The sequence below is a fragment of the Balaenoptera physalus genome (assembly GCF_965194825.1).
Source record: "Balaenoptera physalus genome assembly, chromosome: 1".
Classification (NCBI taxonomy): Eukaryota; Metazoa; Chordata; class Mammalia; order Artiodactyla; family Balaenopteridae; genus Balaenoptera; species Balaenoptera physalus.
Genome location: NC_138882.1, coordinates 108,011,733 through 108,029,334, shown reverse-complemented (window position 1 = coordinate 108,029,334; position 17,602 = coordinate 108,011,733). Strand labels below are relative to the sequence as shown.

The 17,602-nt window shown below is 42.2% G+C and overlaps 1 protein-coding gene across 6 annotated transcripts in view; it reads left to right on the top strand.

The window, feature by feature from the left end:
* The first annotated feature begins 855 nt into the window (after positions 1-855).
* The window catches only part of CDC14A (cell division cycle 14A), a 171,241-nt gene continuing 154,494 nt past the window's right edge, over positions 856-17,602 (top strand). For 5 of the 6 annotated variants that reach the window (XM_082452072.1, XM_082452073.1, XM_082452070.1 and 2 more), the window contains exons 1-2: positions 856-1,407; positions 2,217-2,307. In XM_082452072.1, coding sequence (XP_082308198.1) covers positions 1,359-1,407; positions 2,217-2,307 — 140 coding nt within the window. In that variant the 5' untranslated portion in view covers positions 856-1,358. The remainder of the gene's footprint in view (positions 1,408-2,216; positions 2,308-17,602) is intronic. The other variant, XM_082452076.1, reaches the window with a different exon arrangement.

The window sequence follows — 17,602 nt, the reverse complement described above, 5'->3', positions numbered from 1 at the left end:
GCCCTCTTCCCTCTCCCCTATTCCCTCCCCTCCCACCCCCCCACCCCGGCTGGCCTCGCTCCTCCGCCCCGCCCCCCTCCGGGACCAGAGCCACATAAAGGTTAGGTGTTTGTGATGATTTTGCGCCCACAGCGGCAACCCAAATGAGAGGACGTGGGGAACCGGATGGGAACGTTTTACCCAGTGAGAACAAAGCACAAGTTAATTCAGAGTCCAATATGTGTAGAGGAAACCAGTAGGTGTTCTTCTGAGCTAGGAGGTAGGGCTTCTTTTTTTAATAAAGATAGAGATCCGTCAGTGGTGAGGATGGTGGTTGGTTGAAAGATTAGCTATAGGTAAGGTGGGGCACGGAGTTCTGAGATCTTTAAGAGTGTGTGTGTGTGTGTGTGTGTGTGTGTGTGTGTGTGCACGCGCGCATGCAAGAGTTTAGAAGAACAAGGGTGAGTGGGGCTAGAGAGGTAGAGAATGAGAGAGACAGAGAAGAAAAAGCTGGACTAGGAAGACTAAGTGGGTGCAGAAAACAGAGGGGCGCGGGCTCATTCTTGCCTGCGAAGCTGCTGCAGTGCCCTCCGGGACCACTCCCAACTCCACCTTTTCATTCATAACTTTCTGGTCTGGAGGCCCCGCCCGGCTCCTCATGGCCCAGGGCCGCGTTTCCTGTGCAGCAATTGGTGGACGGCAACAAAGCCTTAGCAACCGGTTCTTAGTGATCCGCGGGGCGCTTGGTAACTGGGGCGCTGGGCGGGCGCGGAGAAAGGAGCGGCGCTGTCCCTTTAAGGGATGGCCGCGGAGCCGTGAAAGTGGAGGGGGCTGAGGGAGGGCGGGGAGGAAGGTCCGGGGGCGGGCCCAGGGGCAGGAGGAGGAGGAAGAGTTGCTGCTGAAAGAAGGTGGCGAAGGAGGAGCCGGAGCAGCTGCTGCCAGCCGGCGGGCACCAGAGTCCTGCCCGCTGCCGCACGAGTAGCCACGGGTGCGATCGGGGCCAGAAGTCTCCTCCTCCATGATCCCTTTGGGAGCCGGGGGAAGACTTTGCCCGGCCGTGAGAGCTGGTCTGCGTTTCCCAGGCGCGGCGGCGGCGGCGGCGGAGCAGCGGCAGCAGCCGGGTCCGCAGCGGAGCGGCCACGGACCGGGGCGTGTGCGCCCCGCTCGGAGGGTGCTCGGGTTCCCCACGGAATGTCCCCGGGGCGCCCTGCGCGCTGACCCCCCAGCCGCCTCCGCCTTCGGCGCCAGCTGCCGCTCTCGGGCGGACTCGGTGTTCGGGACTGCAAGCTTCCCCGCTCCTGGGCAGTGGGGAAGCCCCCGGGGGCGGGTGACCTCAGCTGGCCGGGACCCAGCCCTCCCCCGTGCGTATCTCGCTTAAGATGGCAGCGGAGTCAGGGGAACTAATCGGGGCTTGCGAGTTCATGAAAGGTGAGGAGCAGCCGCCCCGCATCCTCCAACCCTCCCTCGCCCCCAACTCTTTTCACTTCTCGCCCCAACGTCCCAACCACTGTCTCTGGCTTCTTCCTGGGCCCCCAGCGTATTGCGGTCGCTGCGTGGGCTCTCGTCCCCTCTCGGTACTATCCTCTCCCCGAGGACCCCCTGCTTCCGGCTTCTCTGTCTTTCTTGCGTCCCTCGTTCCCTCTGCAGCACCCTCGGAAGGCCTCCCCGCCCGATAATGGGACAGCGCCGGCCTCTGCCGGGCTCCTGCATGCAGCGGCTCGTGCGGATCCTGCGCCGGGGGATCCTTTCGGTTGCCTTTATCCTACTACTGCTGGACTCGGTTTTCGGGACATCTCCAGACACACACCCCGTCTCTCCCCCCTTCCTCTTCTTGAAGTCGCCGGAGCTGCAGGGGAGAGGCTCGCCTCTGGCCTCTCCCTTCCCCTTCCGCAGCTGCTGAGGTCTGGAGATTTCTGAACCAAACTTGCATCTCCAGTGCTACGGGTACCCTCAGCTTCTACCTGCTCCCTCTGGCCTGAACAAGGGGGATGTGGGAGCTCTGCCCACCGCTGAGTCCCTCAGTCGGGCCCTCTTCTCGCTTCTCTAACTGGTATCCTCTTGGATCTCTGTCGCTTTGTGGGAGAGATCAGGGCTCTGCAAGAATTCCATGTGTTAATGGGGTCTTTAAATAATGGGTGGCGGTTGTTATTTTGATCTTGTTGCATTAGCAACCCCCCCTGCCCCCAGCTTCCCTACTTCTCATATGTTTTCTCCTGTCTTTTAAACTTGTCTTTCAGATCGGTTATATTTTGCTACTTTAAGGAATAGACCAAAAAGCACAGTAAATACCCACTATTTCTCCATCGATGAGGAGCTGGTCTATGAAAAGTAAGTTTCTATCTTTCTTTCTTTTTTTCTTTTTTTTCTCAACCATTTAGTTTGTTGGCTCTTTGGTGAGGAAATGCTATGCACGTTTATGGCAGTTTTATTCACCTTCCCCCAGTGGTGCAAGCAACAAATCCAATTTCTTTAGACTCAGATGCTTGGGGAGAGGTGCAGGGAAAGTTAACATAATTTGAACCTATCGTCACCTCATTCCTTTTAGACCTCTATCTATATTAGTTCTTCCTACCACCACAATAAACTGCAACCGTAGATTCCTAACACTCTCCAGAGCAGGACCAGGGAGACGCACCCTCTGTCCTTGCCAGATTCTGTAGTAGGCCTGTGAATCAGTCATGGAGTATTTACTGGAGCACCTACAGAGTACAGGGCAGTGTGCGTATTATAGGTGCTTCAGCTTTACAGTTCACAAGGCTTCTGTTGTATCTCAGGATGTCTGTGTTTGTGCAGCTCATATTTGAAAAGTGGGACACACTTAGCTGGAGATAGCTGTATCCAAGCCATATCTATGAGTAAGATTTTATCAGTGTGGTAAATTATTGAGTTATTTTATTTGGGTGCCCCAAGCTTCACAGTATTATTATTTTTGCCTTTGAGGAAGTGGTATAGAAGTGCTAATTTACATTCTTTGTTTACTCTGCCTCTGTGGGATTAGGATTTGAGAGTGTAAGATACAAGTAGGGAACTGTTTTCTGCGAAAGACCATTGATCTACAGGAAAAAGATATCATATAGTATAGTAAAAACTTAATTAAAGAGAGATAAATCTCTACTTAATAAAAGCAACATATAATAAGGAATAAGAAGGCTGAGTTGACTTAATTATGTCCTTTTATTAAAAGAGCTAGTGTTTCAGAGTAGTCCAATATATTCTAACAAACATTTAATTTTACTTCTTTGTTTTCTTAACCAAACGTGCAATTAAATGAACATAGTTAAATGAACCATAGTTACTTAGTAAGCTTCCTAGGACTTGTCCCGTTAAGAGGGATTTTGGCAGTTCTGCCAAAGGATTTGTGGGTGCCACCAGGTATTGGAAGAGTGAGAGTAGTCTCGAACTTCAAGAGCATATCTTTTACTTGAGGGAAAACATTCTTTAATTTCACTTCATCATAGGGATTCTTGAAACTGATGTCTTCAGGACATTTCTGTTAGTGGTGCTGGGAACAGGATGCTTCTTGAATGGCTGAAGTGAAAGTGGGAATGAAAGAGCCCTTTGCTGCTGCTCATGAATGCCCAGAGTTGCTGGGCGAAGAGGTCTAAATCCCTGGTGTCAGATTACAGCTCTGCTCCTAGATAGCATGGAGTCCTGCACTGCCTGCTCCCTGACCTCTGGTACCTGGATGATGTCACTGCCAGCAGTGTTTATGGAGTGTTCATTCTATTGTTGCGAATGTGCATTGTTGTCGCCCTCTTTTCTGGGTGTAGGGTTTGGGGACCTCTCATGAGTCCGAGGGTAGGGACTGTGTATATGCCATTATGTTTAATTCTTCAGCGATGTGCCAGAGGTTAATATGTCACTGAACACGTTCCAGGCGTTGAGGTCTAAGTTGCTTCTCTTGGGATTGCTAGATGGTAGATCTAGCAGAAAATTACGTCTAGTCAACTAAACACAGCACTCAGTGGTTTTTTGATTCTAATATTGATATATGAGGAAAATTTTTTGTGTGATTTTAATGTTAGTATTTTAGGATAGAGCTACAAATCACATTCTTCTTATACTGATTCTACTGTATTTCTGGTGTCCTGTAAAGAAAGACTTGCTGGAGAGACCATCCAATTTATATTGTGAGTTTTGATGTCATTCTAAACTACGATGAGGACTCCAGTCTGGGCAGAGTGTGTACTTCTTTTTGTTTGGGGTGCCTAACTACTATGCCACAGTAGTGGCTATGGTTCTGGTCACCCACAACTCCATTTTTTTGTCACCTCAACATATTTCGCAGGGCTAGATGATGTAGTGAATACACGGATGGTGGACGCATATGTTACCTTCAAGGAGCTCCAAACCTGCAGGGAGAAAGACAGGACTGCAGTGAGACAGAGAGAAAAGATAACTGCCATAGAGTAACATAACGCCTGTGCTGGGAGGAACTCATGGGCATTGGGGAGCACTTCTGGTTGAGGGGTTCAGAAAAGGCTTCATGAAGGAGTTAAGACTGGCTTGAGGGATGGACAGAGATATGAGAGGAGAGGACCCAGAAGTGGGAACAGCGAGGATGAGGAGGGAGGCTCTGGCGTGTGTTCAGGGAATAGTAAGACCTCCGATTTGCCTGGTGTGTGCACAGGTTCAAGTGGGGCTGTGTGATATGAAGCTGAAAGGTCAGCTGGGCAGACTGAATGCAGCATGGTATGCCATGGGACTCTCTTGAGGATCTGGGGCCAGTCCAGGGTATGACTGGACCTATGCTAACTGCAAATAATGGCAAACATTTATTGAGCATTTAAATGCATGCCAGATGCTGTTCTAGGTGCCCCACAACTATTAATTTACTTTATGTTCACAACAGTTTTGAGGCAGCTACTATTACCATCCTTAGTGTGCAAATGATGAAAGTAAGGTACAGAGAGGTTAGGTAACTTGCCCAAGGTCACAAAAGTAAGAAGTAGCAGACCTGGAATTTAAAACCAAGCCCTCTGGTTCCAGAGTACATATATCCTCTCTCAAAAAATTAATATGATGCTATCATCACTTAAGATGGATTAAAGAGGAGGTAGAGCCCACTTAGAAAAATTCCGAAATGTTCAGTGGGGAGAAATAAGTGCTTAGATTAGGACTGGTGGCAACGGTGGTGGAAAGAAGGGCTCTGAATCCATGTGACTTGGCAACAGATCAGGTGGGTGGGTTGGTGGGGTGCTGAGGAAAGAGAGGGGTCAAAGAAGTCTTTAAGACAGCCTGGGTCATGGTGAACCTGCTGGGGCCATTGACTGAAATAAGAAGTAGGGCAGAAGAATTGGCTTGTGGGGAGATCAGGCATTCCATGTTGGTCAGGTTGGAATTAAGGAATTTAAGGGATGTGCACGTCAGTGTTGGATATCACATAAATTTGAAGTCCTTAAATTTGGGAATTTTCCCCAAAGAGATGATAAAGCCGTGAGAATGATGTGATTTCTGGGGAGAAAGGGAAAATTTCAAGGCCTGTATTTCATAGGCATGACCAGGATGAGAGGAGCAAGGGAAAGAGGTGGAAATAAGCGGCCAAAGAGGTGGACAAATGCTGAAGGAGAGAGAAGAAAGGGGAGAGGGACAGAAGTGGTGCAAGCCATCCCTTCAGCTCCACTTCAGGGAGGTATTGAATGAGAGAGGCTATAAAGCCCCTGAAGGGTGAGTAACATCTGGGTTCTTCTATGGAGAATGGCTTATGGTGAGGAAAACCTTGACTATCATATCAGATTGTATATGTCTCTAAGGAAAGGGGAATATTAGTATACATAATCACACAGGGCCTTGTACAGCCCTGTATCTGTGTACTTATTTGCTGAATGTATAAGTGAAATACTGCCTTTCTGGCTAAATTATCACCCTGGAAATGCAACTATTATTTTTGAATCAGGAAGTAGACTCTTTAAATATTAGGCTGTGGGCGTTCTGGACACAGCTGTGTTTTGTGCAGATGTTTATTTAGTTATGGAAAGACATTAGTGCACTATGATTGAAATGGCAAGCTTCTGAGAAGCTGGTGGAGAAAATTTAACAAAGTGGCCTTATGAGGTCAGGCTGTCTCTTAGAAATGAAAGTCTGAATTTTCTCCTTGATTTTTAAACAGAATTTATCACATTAATATAAAGGCCTGAGCAGTTTTAGTAAAATGTGGTTGATAATAAGCATACGTTTGTCCTTGGTTTATGATTTCACAGATCAGAATTAACATCAGCGTATAGACTAACACACTTGTGAGAAAAAAATAGCCCCATAAAAAGGGAGCCTTTCAAAGATTTGTCTGTATTTGATTAAGCTACAAATAATGTACAACCCTCCAAAAAGGCTAGTTCTTTGGTTTTGGAATTGAGCCGTGTAATCTAAATAGAGGCTTACTTTTCATAACTTGGCTCAAATTTTTTTGGCTCAGAAGTTAGCAAAATCAAATACGTTAATTGTTTTAACCTTTGTGTGCCCCTCTTAATGGTGATGGGTGTAGGGTTGGATCTTTATGCATAGAAAGCCAGTTTGCTATAAAGGAGAGTGTAAAGGTCTTGTCCATTTTCATTTCTTCTCTCCTTGTGTTTGCAAAGGAAAGGTATTGAAAATGCAGGAGAGAACCCTTCATAGTCATACTCTGGGGACTGAATATTAAGCAGTTTCTGAAACGATTCAAAGGATTTCACCAAATGTTTTAGCATGGAAGAATGAGCAGCCTCTAATGAGGACTAATTAGCTAACTTGAAGATTTAAATAATTTAAAATGTTCAATTTTCATTTAAACTTTATTAAAGCAGCCGGATATTAATACAACCGGGAATTTTTAGATAAGTAATTTATAGAAGAATGATTTCTTTTATGTAGCCTGTAGCATAGGTTTGAGTTGAAATGCGAGCCTAGGACATCTTTGAGAGAAATACAGAAAAACTTCTCTTGCCCGGAAGTACTTGTGGAAATGGATATTTAGGTTAGATAGAGGTAGGAAGAAACACTTTTGGTTTTTCAATTTTTATTTTAAATTTAATGTAGGTTTATTTAACGGACAGCTGAATGCCATCTAAGCACATGTATACATACACAGATATGTGATCTTATATAGAGCCTTGGGGCCATCATTTGGTACCTTAGCTTTCATTATAAATTGCTATGATATAGACAGATATTTATAGTCCTGTGACAGGCAATGTTCTATATCCTTTATACACATTAACTCAATCTTCAGAGCAACCCTAGGAGTTAGGTGCTATTATTGTCACCACTTTATAGATAAGGAAACTGAGGCCCAGAGAGGGTTATGTAGAGCTTAAGGTCATTGAGCTAGTAAATTTGCCCTGAAGTCTTGCTCTTATGCTTCCAGCAAGTTCCCAGTTGTCCTGAGCCTGAGGTTGGTGGGGAGGGTGCAGAACAGCTTTGCCCCTCCCTGGCTCACGTGGCCCTTCTAACTTGGGTGGTTATGGCTTTGGCAATAAATGTGCTGCTGACGTTGTGTGCACAAATTTGTGCGCAGGCTGTATCTGGGAATGTGTGATAGTAATTAAAATGTTTTTCCACGGCTCCACTTTTGTGGCTGTAATTTTGCTTTTTCTCTTTTCAGTAGACTGCCCTGCCTAAAAAGGAGAGAGAAAGTAAATTGAGTTAATTATCATTATATATTAATAGGAGAGATGAGAACAAAAGAAGCTCAGTTTTTATAAGCCTGTGAAAACTTTTTGCAGGCTGTCTGGTGAAATGTTCTTGCTGCTTAACTGGTGTAACGTAAGATGTAATGATTTCTGTATAGAATTCTCCTAAAAACTTGGAAAACTCTTTAGCTTTTAAAAGATGGTATAGGTTTCTACTTTCTTCCCCTTTTCTCCTTCCTCCCATCCTAACCCTGCAGAAATAACCCAGTATTGTTCAGGGCCACTTTTTCCACTCTCTGTTTTGAACACATGAGTTTTAGGCGTGTGCTTCCTGTGTACACAACCAAGAGTACTATGCTGTGTACGTGATAAGGAAATAGACATATCTGTATACATTCACTGGTCAGTTCTTAATTCCGTGACCCACTGGAGTCCACTGTTACTTTCAGGATATTGATTTATTAAATATTTGCTGTTTTGACCTCCCAGGCATTCACAGTGGGTAGTCAGTCTCTGCTCTTCATAAGGACAAATTGTTACTCAGTTCTTTCAGTTTGCTTGAGATAAGCCTGGTGAAAAGGCAAAATTTAACGGAGGTGCTGAGGACTCAGTTAAAACTGACAGGGCTAGTCTTAGTCGGGCAGCCTGAGAGAGGGATCCGAATGGACCGTACAAGAGTCCATTGAGGAGCTGTCTGCCGTCCAAGTTCTTTGTCGGCCAAGTCACCACAGGGCGGCTTCATTATTGTGTTTGAAGTAGATCCCTAAGACATCAGATGTTCTCATTTGTCAGTTCATAAACACATTCCAAAGCTGAAAGTAAATGACCTTTACTTAGCCACAGCTTAATACACCTTTGTGCTTAAAAAACAAAGACAAAGAAAAAAAGACTCTTGACACATCTTTATGGGAAGTGAAAAAAGCAGAATTTGAAAGAAAGTTGTAAGTGGTTGGAAATAGAGGAAACTTCACATTTAGATGGGATAGATTTTGGCGCAGAGCACTGGTCTGATGCTTTGGGGACACACAGATACATAAAGAAGGAAGTGGAAACAACACATTGCAAGGCAATATGTGACAAGAGCTGTAAATGTACATATTAGAAATCTAAGAAAGGAAGAGATATAAAGCCTATGATATTTGAACTAGCTTTTGAAGGGTGTGTAAGAGCAAAAGAGTAAATTTTATGATCTCCGTGAGGACGAGTACTGCCTATTTTTGCTCACCACTGTATCCCTATACCCAGCACAGTGCCTGGCATAGAGATGGTGTACAAGAAATTTTAGCTGAATGAATGAGTGAGTGAAGAAGGAGGAAAGAAAGAAAGATTTCAGTGTTGGGGAGTAGCAAGATTCTCTCAGGTGAGACAAAATACTTGCAGCGCAGAGAGGTCACAGGTGAGGCTGGAAACATGGTTGGGGTCTGGCTTATGGAAAGCTGTTTGGATCTCAGTTCTGCTGGTTTATGAGTGACAGGGAGACGGAGCAGGGCTCTGCTTAGGGCAAGTACTCCCATGGCTGGGAGGTGGGGTGTCTGTTGTCTGTGGCCAGGCTGGTTTATGGTTGTAGCAATGGGAACAGAAAGGCCCGGTGGGGGAGAGGCTAGAGAGGATGGAGTGACTATATTTGGGACTGGCCAGATGAGGGAGTGGGAGAATTGAAGGTTAAGTTCAAGGTTTCTGACTTGGGTGACTGGGAGAAAGGGACACCTTAAAGTAGGCCATGTCTGTAAATCAGAAGGAGGAGCTGCCTTTTTTGTTGCCTTGTTTTATTTTGGGGATGGCAAAGAGAAGTAAAAAAGTGGGGGGGGTCTATAATGAAAGTAGAAGAGGAGTCTTTGTGTTTTGCGATCTTTCAGCAGAAAATAGACAATGTCTGCTGTGGATATTTAGATACTTACTTGTTTAAAATCTGGGGAGGTGGGTGGGACAGCTGATCTCAAGTTCCTTTCTGGCTCACTGATTTGAGTTGGGCTTAAGTGTGGAATTCATTGTTTCTTTAAAAAATTTTTTTACATTTAAAAAGTTGGTTTTGTTAATCGCCTGAATACTTCCGGGACCACCGAAGAATCAGATGTTGAATGAGAACCATCAAAAATATTGCCGTATTTATTAAAGGACGTAACAGTCCCAGTCCTCGACAACTTGGAAACATCTGGTAAAGGATCACGATTATTTGTGATTGATAGGGAATTCCTTTATGGAACATAGTTTGTGTGAACTAGAGTTTTTGAATAAAATGTTTCATTTATTAATTTATTAGTTTAATATTTTGGTCTTAAAGACGATCACGTCCTATTGACAAATTAAAGAATTTGCTAGTTTGGACTTCTTCTTTTCTTATAAAATTTAATTTTCTTTTGAGAATCAGAAAAGATGGTTTATTTCAGATTTGCTCTCCTTGATGGATATACTCTTGTAATGCATTTGTCTTGTCTGGGAATGTGGCATTTCACTGGGGCAGCTTCTACAAAGAGTTAGAAAATCACATCTTAAAATATCAAAGCAGTTTTGTAATTTATGGAAACCTTCCTAAAATGAATGTACATTTTTGCCTTGTTAAAGAATTTACTGATTATGATTTGCTTTTTTTTCTGTAATACTCAGACTCTATTATTATGAATACATTGGTTGTACAGTTTCACTGTAATTCAGGGATAGTTTTAGGAGCTCCTAAGGAATAAAGGGATCTCTGCTTATGTAGCAGATGGTGCCTGCTTGCTAAATGTCTTTTGTCTTTTAGTGGTTTTAATTTATTCAGTCAGTTTTTGTTGATGGCTACAATGAGCACTTTCTAGGTGATACTTACTGTTGGGTTAGCTTTTGACATTACTATCAATGTAGCAGCTGCCAATAGCTGCCTCCTGCCTATGATCTGTCTGATGAGTCTAATATACTATGGGCATAGGAACTAGATATCACATTTTATACAAAATAAGGCTAAATAGACTCCAAGTGAGTCTGAGAGTGTCTTATAAACATCGCTAAAGGGCATGGGTTTGTGACAGGCTTTAGAAGAAACAATGTGACTTTGTTTTTTGGCTTACTTGTGATTCTCACTTCTATTCCAGATTGAGATTTCTGAATTGGGGATCCTTGTATAACTGATTTCTTATTCTATACATTTATCTTCCTTTTAAGAGAGTGTGGAATATATACAGCATTTATATTAGTCCTGGTAATCAAATTATTGATCATCTGCAGCTGAATTAATCTGAAATGCTAAAAACATTTTATTTTTTTCTAAGTGTGTGATAAAGAAAAAGGTTAAAAGGTCTTTTCTAGGGAGCTGTGAATAGTGGGCTTTAAAATAGTGCCTTTCCTGTTCTGCCAGATGCTTTAACTAGTGTCAAATGTGTTTTATTTTATATGGCCTATAGCAGATTGCCTACAGCTCTAGAAAACCCAAAAGTAAAGGTTTAGAATGATTTTAACTTGGCAAAACTCTCAGATAGAATTGAAGGGGCTGCCAAGCAAAAAAGGAGTTGGGATGGCGCTTAGTTGGGGTGAGTCTTTTTAGATTGGGGGTTACTTCTGGAGCAGGTCACATTGGGAGGAAGCCAGTAATAAAGATGCAGGCCGCGGGGGAGACTGTGGAGGTGGGTGCTTCCAACCTCTCCCTGCTCTAGAGAGGCGGATGACCTCGCCATTCTCCATCCCCCTCACTGTCCTTTCCTTCTTAGGTTATTTTTGTCAATTTTGTCTACTTAGTTCAATTTTGTACCCAAAGCTAGTAAAATGTGATATTTGACAGCTTTCCCCAGATTTGACCTGGCGTATAGCTTAGAAGGATTAAATGGAAGAAGGCGGTATTTTTGCAGATGAACCAGCCACGTCAATCTTTCATTCATTTGCTCAGTCATCTCCGTGCCAGGTGCTAGGGAGACATTAATGAGCAAATTTTAACCCAACCCTGTTCTCATTGAGTTTACAGTCCAGTGAGGCTTAGGGAGGCTATTAATCAAATATTTAGACATAGGACTGTTTGTAAGTTCTCTGAAGGAAAGACCTATGGTTTTGGAAGCACATAACAACGAAAACTGGCCTGCAGGGTGAAGGGGTGCATGTGCGTGTGCGTGTGCGTGTGTGTGTGTGAAGTGGGGTGAAGACGGAGGTGGGGGAGGGATCAGAGAAGAATTCCCTGAGGAAGTGTGACTGGAGCTGAGACCTAGAGGATAAGTGGGTGTTAATTAGGCCAGGGAGGGTAAAGTGCCAAGGGCCTGAGGCAGGAATTAAAAGAAACAGCTTGGTTGGAGCTTACTAGTACTAAAATGGGGGGAATGGTGCAAAATGAGGCCCCAAGGAGAGATGGGTAGGGGCTGCATCACCCTGGGCCTCACAGACAAGTTTGAGGGTTTTGGTTTTACTTCCAAGAGCTTAGAGAGGTAATGTGATCATTGCCAGGTTTTAGAGTAATTATTTTCCTTTTCAGGACCTCAATTGCTTTATGACATGTGAGGAAGGTTAGTCTTTTGTGTAAAGGGGATCAGTCCCCATTCTGTTTTTTTACGGAAGTCACATGCATACTGTCTGCATAGCCCTCTTGCCTTCAATACCTGCCATTAAACAAAGGGGTTAATTTCCACTGCTTGAGAATGTTTCTGTGGGAGTGAATTTTAATCTTGCCAGTGCATTCCTGAAAAAGTTTTCTTTTGTTTACATTAGTTTGAGAGTCAAAGGGGGTGTTTAATTAATTGACCTGCTCCAAAGAGGGAAGTTACAGAATTACAGACCCTGGTGCTGAAGGTTCCTTGATATCATTTAGTCTGTCTTTTGGCTTTAAGGCAAAGCAGCAACCCATTTTACAGAAGCAGCAGCTGAAGGCTTCGGTGGCCCTTCTACTTGCCCCAGGTTAATAAGGTGGTAAGTGGAGAAGGGTTCCTCGTATTCCCAGTTGTGTATCTGGACTTTCCTAAAAACCTAGATAATGTACCGAAGGACAGGCGTGAGAGTTGATATTGGGATTCTCTCCTTCCTTTGTGATCTCAACAAATTTACTTACCTATGTAACGTAAGGTATTTACTTACCTTACATAGGTAAGTAAATAGTACTGATGTGAAGGTTCCTACCTTATGAAGCCGCTCTCTGGACTGTGGGTTTGTTTTCCGGCTATGTAGAAAGCATAGTGAATTTCAGGAAGAAAGCTGTGAGGTTCTTTCTATTCTCTGAGGAGACACTCTGAGGAAAATGCCTTCTGTACCTAGACCAAACACATTGAGAGGGCAGAGTGCATCAGATACGGCGAGCAGCCCTTGAGAAACACTTGAACTGTTGAATGGTTTGTCCAGTATGTATAACTAGAGTCACAGACAATCTAGACTATTTTATATATATATATACACTATAATATATATAATATATAATATATATAATATATAATATATAAATATATATATACACTATAATATATAATATATATAATAGTCTTATATAATGGCTAGGAATGTGATATGATAGGGTAATATAATATAATATAATATAATATAATATAATATAATATACTAGCTGGAAAGAACTTTAGAAGCCATCTAATTCAGCATTTTCATTGATAGATGAGGATGTGGAGTCCCAGAGAGGCTAAGACATCAGCCTAGGGACTTTGAGGGATCAAGTTGAGACAGGAACCCCTTGCTTCCCAATGGTCTTTAGTTTTCCATCAGTCTCTAGGTGACTGATGTGGAGCGGGAAGCTTCTTAGATGTGCAGCCTCTCTCCCCTAGGAGGCAGACATCAATGTGACTGTGGTTTGTTACACCTGAGCAAAAACTCAAGCTTGTACTTTGATCTTAGATTAATGTTTGCTGAGCATTTGAGGCCTTTTTGAAACGTGATCATTGTGAGTTTCAGCCATGTACAGGATCTTTATCATCAGACTGGAGGGGTGTTGATAATATTTTAGTGATAGGGAAAATATTAGGTATAGCATATAGCCCAGAGATCAGTGCTGATTAATTTCACCAAAATTTTGCACGTATGTACATACACACACATCTCACTGTGCTTTGCAGGATACTGCTATCTTAGCATTTATCAACGGTAATTATGTTTACTTGTCTATCATTGGGTGGTGAGCTCCTTATGGGTAGGAACTGGTAGTCAGCAGGTTTTCAGTAATATTTGAGTGAGTGAGTGAATGAATGAATAGACGAAACATGTCAGCAGTGCCGGTAAAAAACTGGCAGAGTTGGCATGCGTTATAATGATCTTACAGAATTTTTTCATGTTTTTTTTCTTGTATTGTCAGCACTCTTTGATTATTATGTTAACTTGCAGTGCCTTGCTCAGAGTAGGTGGTCATAAATTTTGTTCAGTGAGTATTGCTTGGAATATAGTTTATCTTTTTGCTGAGGAGTTGACAGTTTTCAGAGGAAACTTCTGATATGTAGAATAAGGTACAACTGTGCTTTAAATAATGATTCCTCTAGGAATGGACCCACTTAAATTAGAGTTTGTTAGAAAAACCAAACACAAAAGAATGATACATCATAAACTTCATAAATCTCGTGAGAAGAGCTAGACATGTAGGGTATAACAGAAAGGCTTCTAGGCCCAAATTCTATTTCCCTTAAATTCTGTGGGTAGCGGGTGACCCTGGTAAACATTTGCTCTGGTCCCATTTCTTCATTCTCCCCAGAAGATGACCCTATCTTTCCTTCCCTCCCCACTTGCAGGACTCCAATTCTTTTCATTTCTTTCCTATCAAAACAGGGAAGAATTTGATTTTAGCTATTTACACTCACGGAATAAAAAGACAGATTGACTGTTTTTCACTTAATAATTCATGAGTTTCATTCTAGGTATTGACCCATAATTTACCAACCTTACAAGGGGAAATTTATATATATATATAAGGGACACTTATTCATTTGTTCATTCGTGCATTCATTTGGAGGGGAAGCTCAGGGTACCCTGCAATAATAAAATAATATATCCATGGTTTTCCTTGTCCAAATGAGACAAGTTTCCCCCGACCCTAGAAAAAGTGGGGGCCCTTGCTTGGCTGTGGCTCTGGAGGCCTCTTCCTGGGAATTGCCAGAATGGAGAAGACACTATCATGTATCATTAACCTCAGGTTTAGGAGCCCACTAAGCCCTCGGGTTTCTTTATTGTGTCTCTACACGGCTTATCTCTGCCATTTCTCCTCCCCATTTTCACTGTCCCCAGGTTGATGACTTTCCAGTTCTCCTCTTCCGCCCTGAGCCCAATTCTTTTATTCTCCTGCCTTGGTTCCAAGTTGCTCAAGTACATATTTTATACCTTCTAGCATATTTGAGTTATTTCAATTGTTATCAATTGATTTTTGTATTTTAACATTTCCCTCTAGCTAATGGTCTGGCCTGTAAATGTGTTTCCATTTTCCCCACCTCTGGTGAGGAAGTTTCTTACAAAGAGGCATGTTGTTGGAAGGTGTCTTCTCTGTTCATGGCATTTTATTATACCTAAGTCAGTGATAACCTAGCATGGTGTGAGCAGCTGTGACCATTTTTTCTTCAATGCTCTTGACATTTTCAGAAATGTATTTAGCTTGTTAGAAAATTATATGTATATAAAGCTATATTATAAATACATATATATTTTTAGAACTGTAAACACTGTAAGGAAAGTATATATAAAACGACCTTAAGATAGAGTTTGTTGGCTTTATATTTGTCTGTGACAATTCTGACTTTTGAAGACATGTTCTAAATTGCTCTTGGCTGTGCAAAATTTTTGACTGAATTTCTCAGTGTGACTTGAAGGCCATCCCTCCTTTTGCAGGATATAAACGCTGGCCCATTGAGCTTCAAGATATTGTGAGGTTAGAAACCTTCTAGGTTAAGACTGCTTGTTTTTCTTCTACCCTTAACCTGGGGCTGTGGTCAAGATAGAGGTATACATCTTTCACTGCAGCTATCTGATGCTCTGAGCTAACTGTCTCTTTGAGGGACTGTGAAGGGGTGTGGGGACTAGGTCCTCTTCTATTTTTCCACCCTCTCCTGTCCTAGGTCCCAAACTGGCTTTCTGGAAATATGACCCCCTTGAACAGGAAGGGACAAGAATTACCTGGGCCTAATCTCACTGTTGAGAAAAATGTGGGGCCCTGAAAGGGAAGGACATTGTCCTTAAACGTTTCATCTATACCTCACTCATGGTACTTGATTATTTCTCTAGTTATTTTAAAGAAGTTATTTATTTATATTTCTCTAGTTGCTTGTTATTTTTGTTTCTTTCTTTTTTTAAATCTTGATCAGTGTTGTCTATCAGCACAGAACATTTTCTGCAGTGATGGAAATGTTACATATCTGTATTGTACATCTTGGTAGCCATTAGCCACATGTGGCTTTTGAACTCTTGAAATGGGCTAATATGATGGGAGAACTAAATTTTTAGTTTATTTAACTTCAATTAATTTAAATTTAAATAGCCACATGTGGCTAGTGGCTGCCATATTGGAGAGTGCAGATCAACTTAAGGACGAGGTCTGTATTTGATTTACTTTTTCCTGTGTTGTTGGAGTATACCAATTTATTTTCATGGTGTTTGGTGAAATAAGTGTGTTCACTAACCATGTTGCTTCCAAAAGTACACGTGGCTAAGCTGGCTCTATTGTTAGGAATAGCTTTGAGTCCGGAATTGAAGTTGGCTTGTAATGGTTAGTATGAAACTGGAATTAGATGACCTGAATTCATTATGCTTTCCTAAAATTTGTTCACAGTGGGTTAAAAAAGCTGAAATAATCTTAACTAAAAATTCCAGATTTACCTGAAAGTTCTATGTCTCAATATTCATGTTCAAGTAGCAAAAATAAGATATATTAGTTGAGTTTTGCTTACAATAACCCAAGGATAAGGAAATCTCTGTGATAGAAACAAGGCTGCCTTAATCAGTGCTGGTACATACTTATTTGTACAGTCTTTTCATTTTGGTTCTTTTGAGTGGATTCTTGTCGACAGGGCTTGAACTGGTTGGTAATTGTCGTAGGCATAGTTCATTTTGGATTCATGGGTATTTTTTTATACTTAGAGCACAGCATCACACTGAGGACTAGAAATAGAAGAACTTTTAATTTCAAATCGTTGCAGGTTTCCTTTTTTGGCAACTCTACTCTTACTCTCGTGAAACCTGTGTGCAGGAACGGCTAATTTTCATGTTACCTTGAATGTAAGGGCCAAAATATTGTCAACTTGTTTAAGATGGATAAAATATAGAAGTTTAGTATTCTTAAGTAAGGCAAGAGGCTTTTGGCAGATTTGTAATGACATATCTATGGTAGTGTAATTTGGGTAGCAGAAAAAATTAAATAAATCCTAATTTTTATTTAAAAAATTAAATGTCTTTTGGGGATGCTTTTTTTGAAAACGTGTTGATATTTAGTAAATTTATAGTCTAGGCTAAATTGAATTTGGGCATTAATGAGCAAAATAGTCATAATGAAGACTTATTTGTTGAAGTTTATTATGAGCAGGGCATTCTCAAGATGTCCAGTCCCTGAGTGAGAAGCCTACACTGTAGCTGGCCAGGTAGGATCTACACTTAAAAAGATAATTCATAGTATGTGATAGTATGTGTCGTGGGCCAAAACAGTGGCTCAGATGATAAGTTTTGGGAACTTTGAGAGAAAGGTGGCTAGTTTTCTCTTAGGGTGAGTGCAGGAGGTAGGACTTGAACTGGATTTTGAGGAAACTAGAGGGTAGTAGAAAGAGAAAAGGAGAGCATTCCAGGCAAGGAGACCAATCTGAGCAGCGGCGTGGATTAAGAATATGCATGGGGTATTCGAGAATGAGGAATGGACATATTTGTTGGAATGAAGATTCCATATGGGAACTATTAGGAGAGATCAGCCTGGAAGCTAGGGGTGTGATGGTTAGGGCTTTGATTTCTGAGCCAAGGAATTGTTCTGAAGGGAGTAAAGAGAGCCATTAAACATTTTTGAACAGTGAGAGGATATGTGAGAAGTGAGATTTTATAAAGATTAATTTCTAGTGTGGAATATAGGTTGACTGGGCAGGAGAGAGAGAATTAAAACACTAAAGATGTGAGAT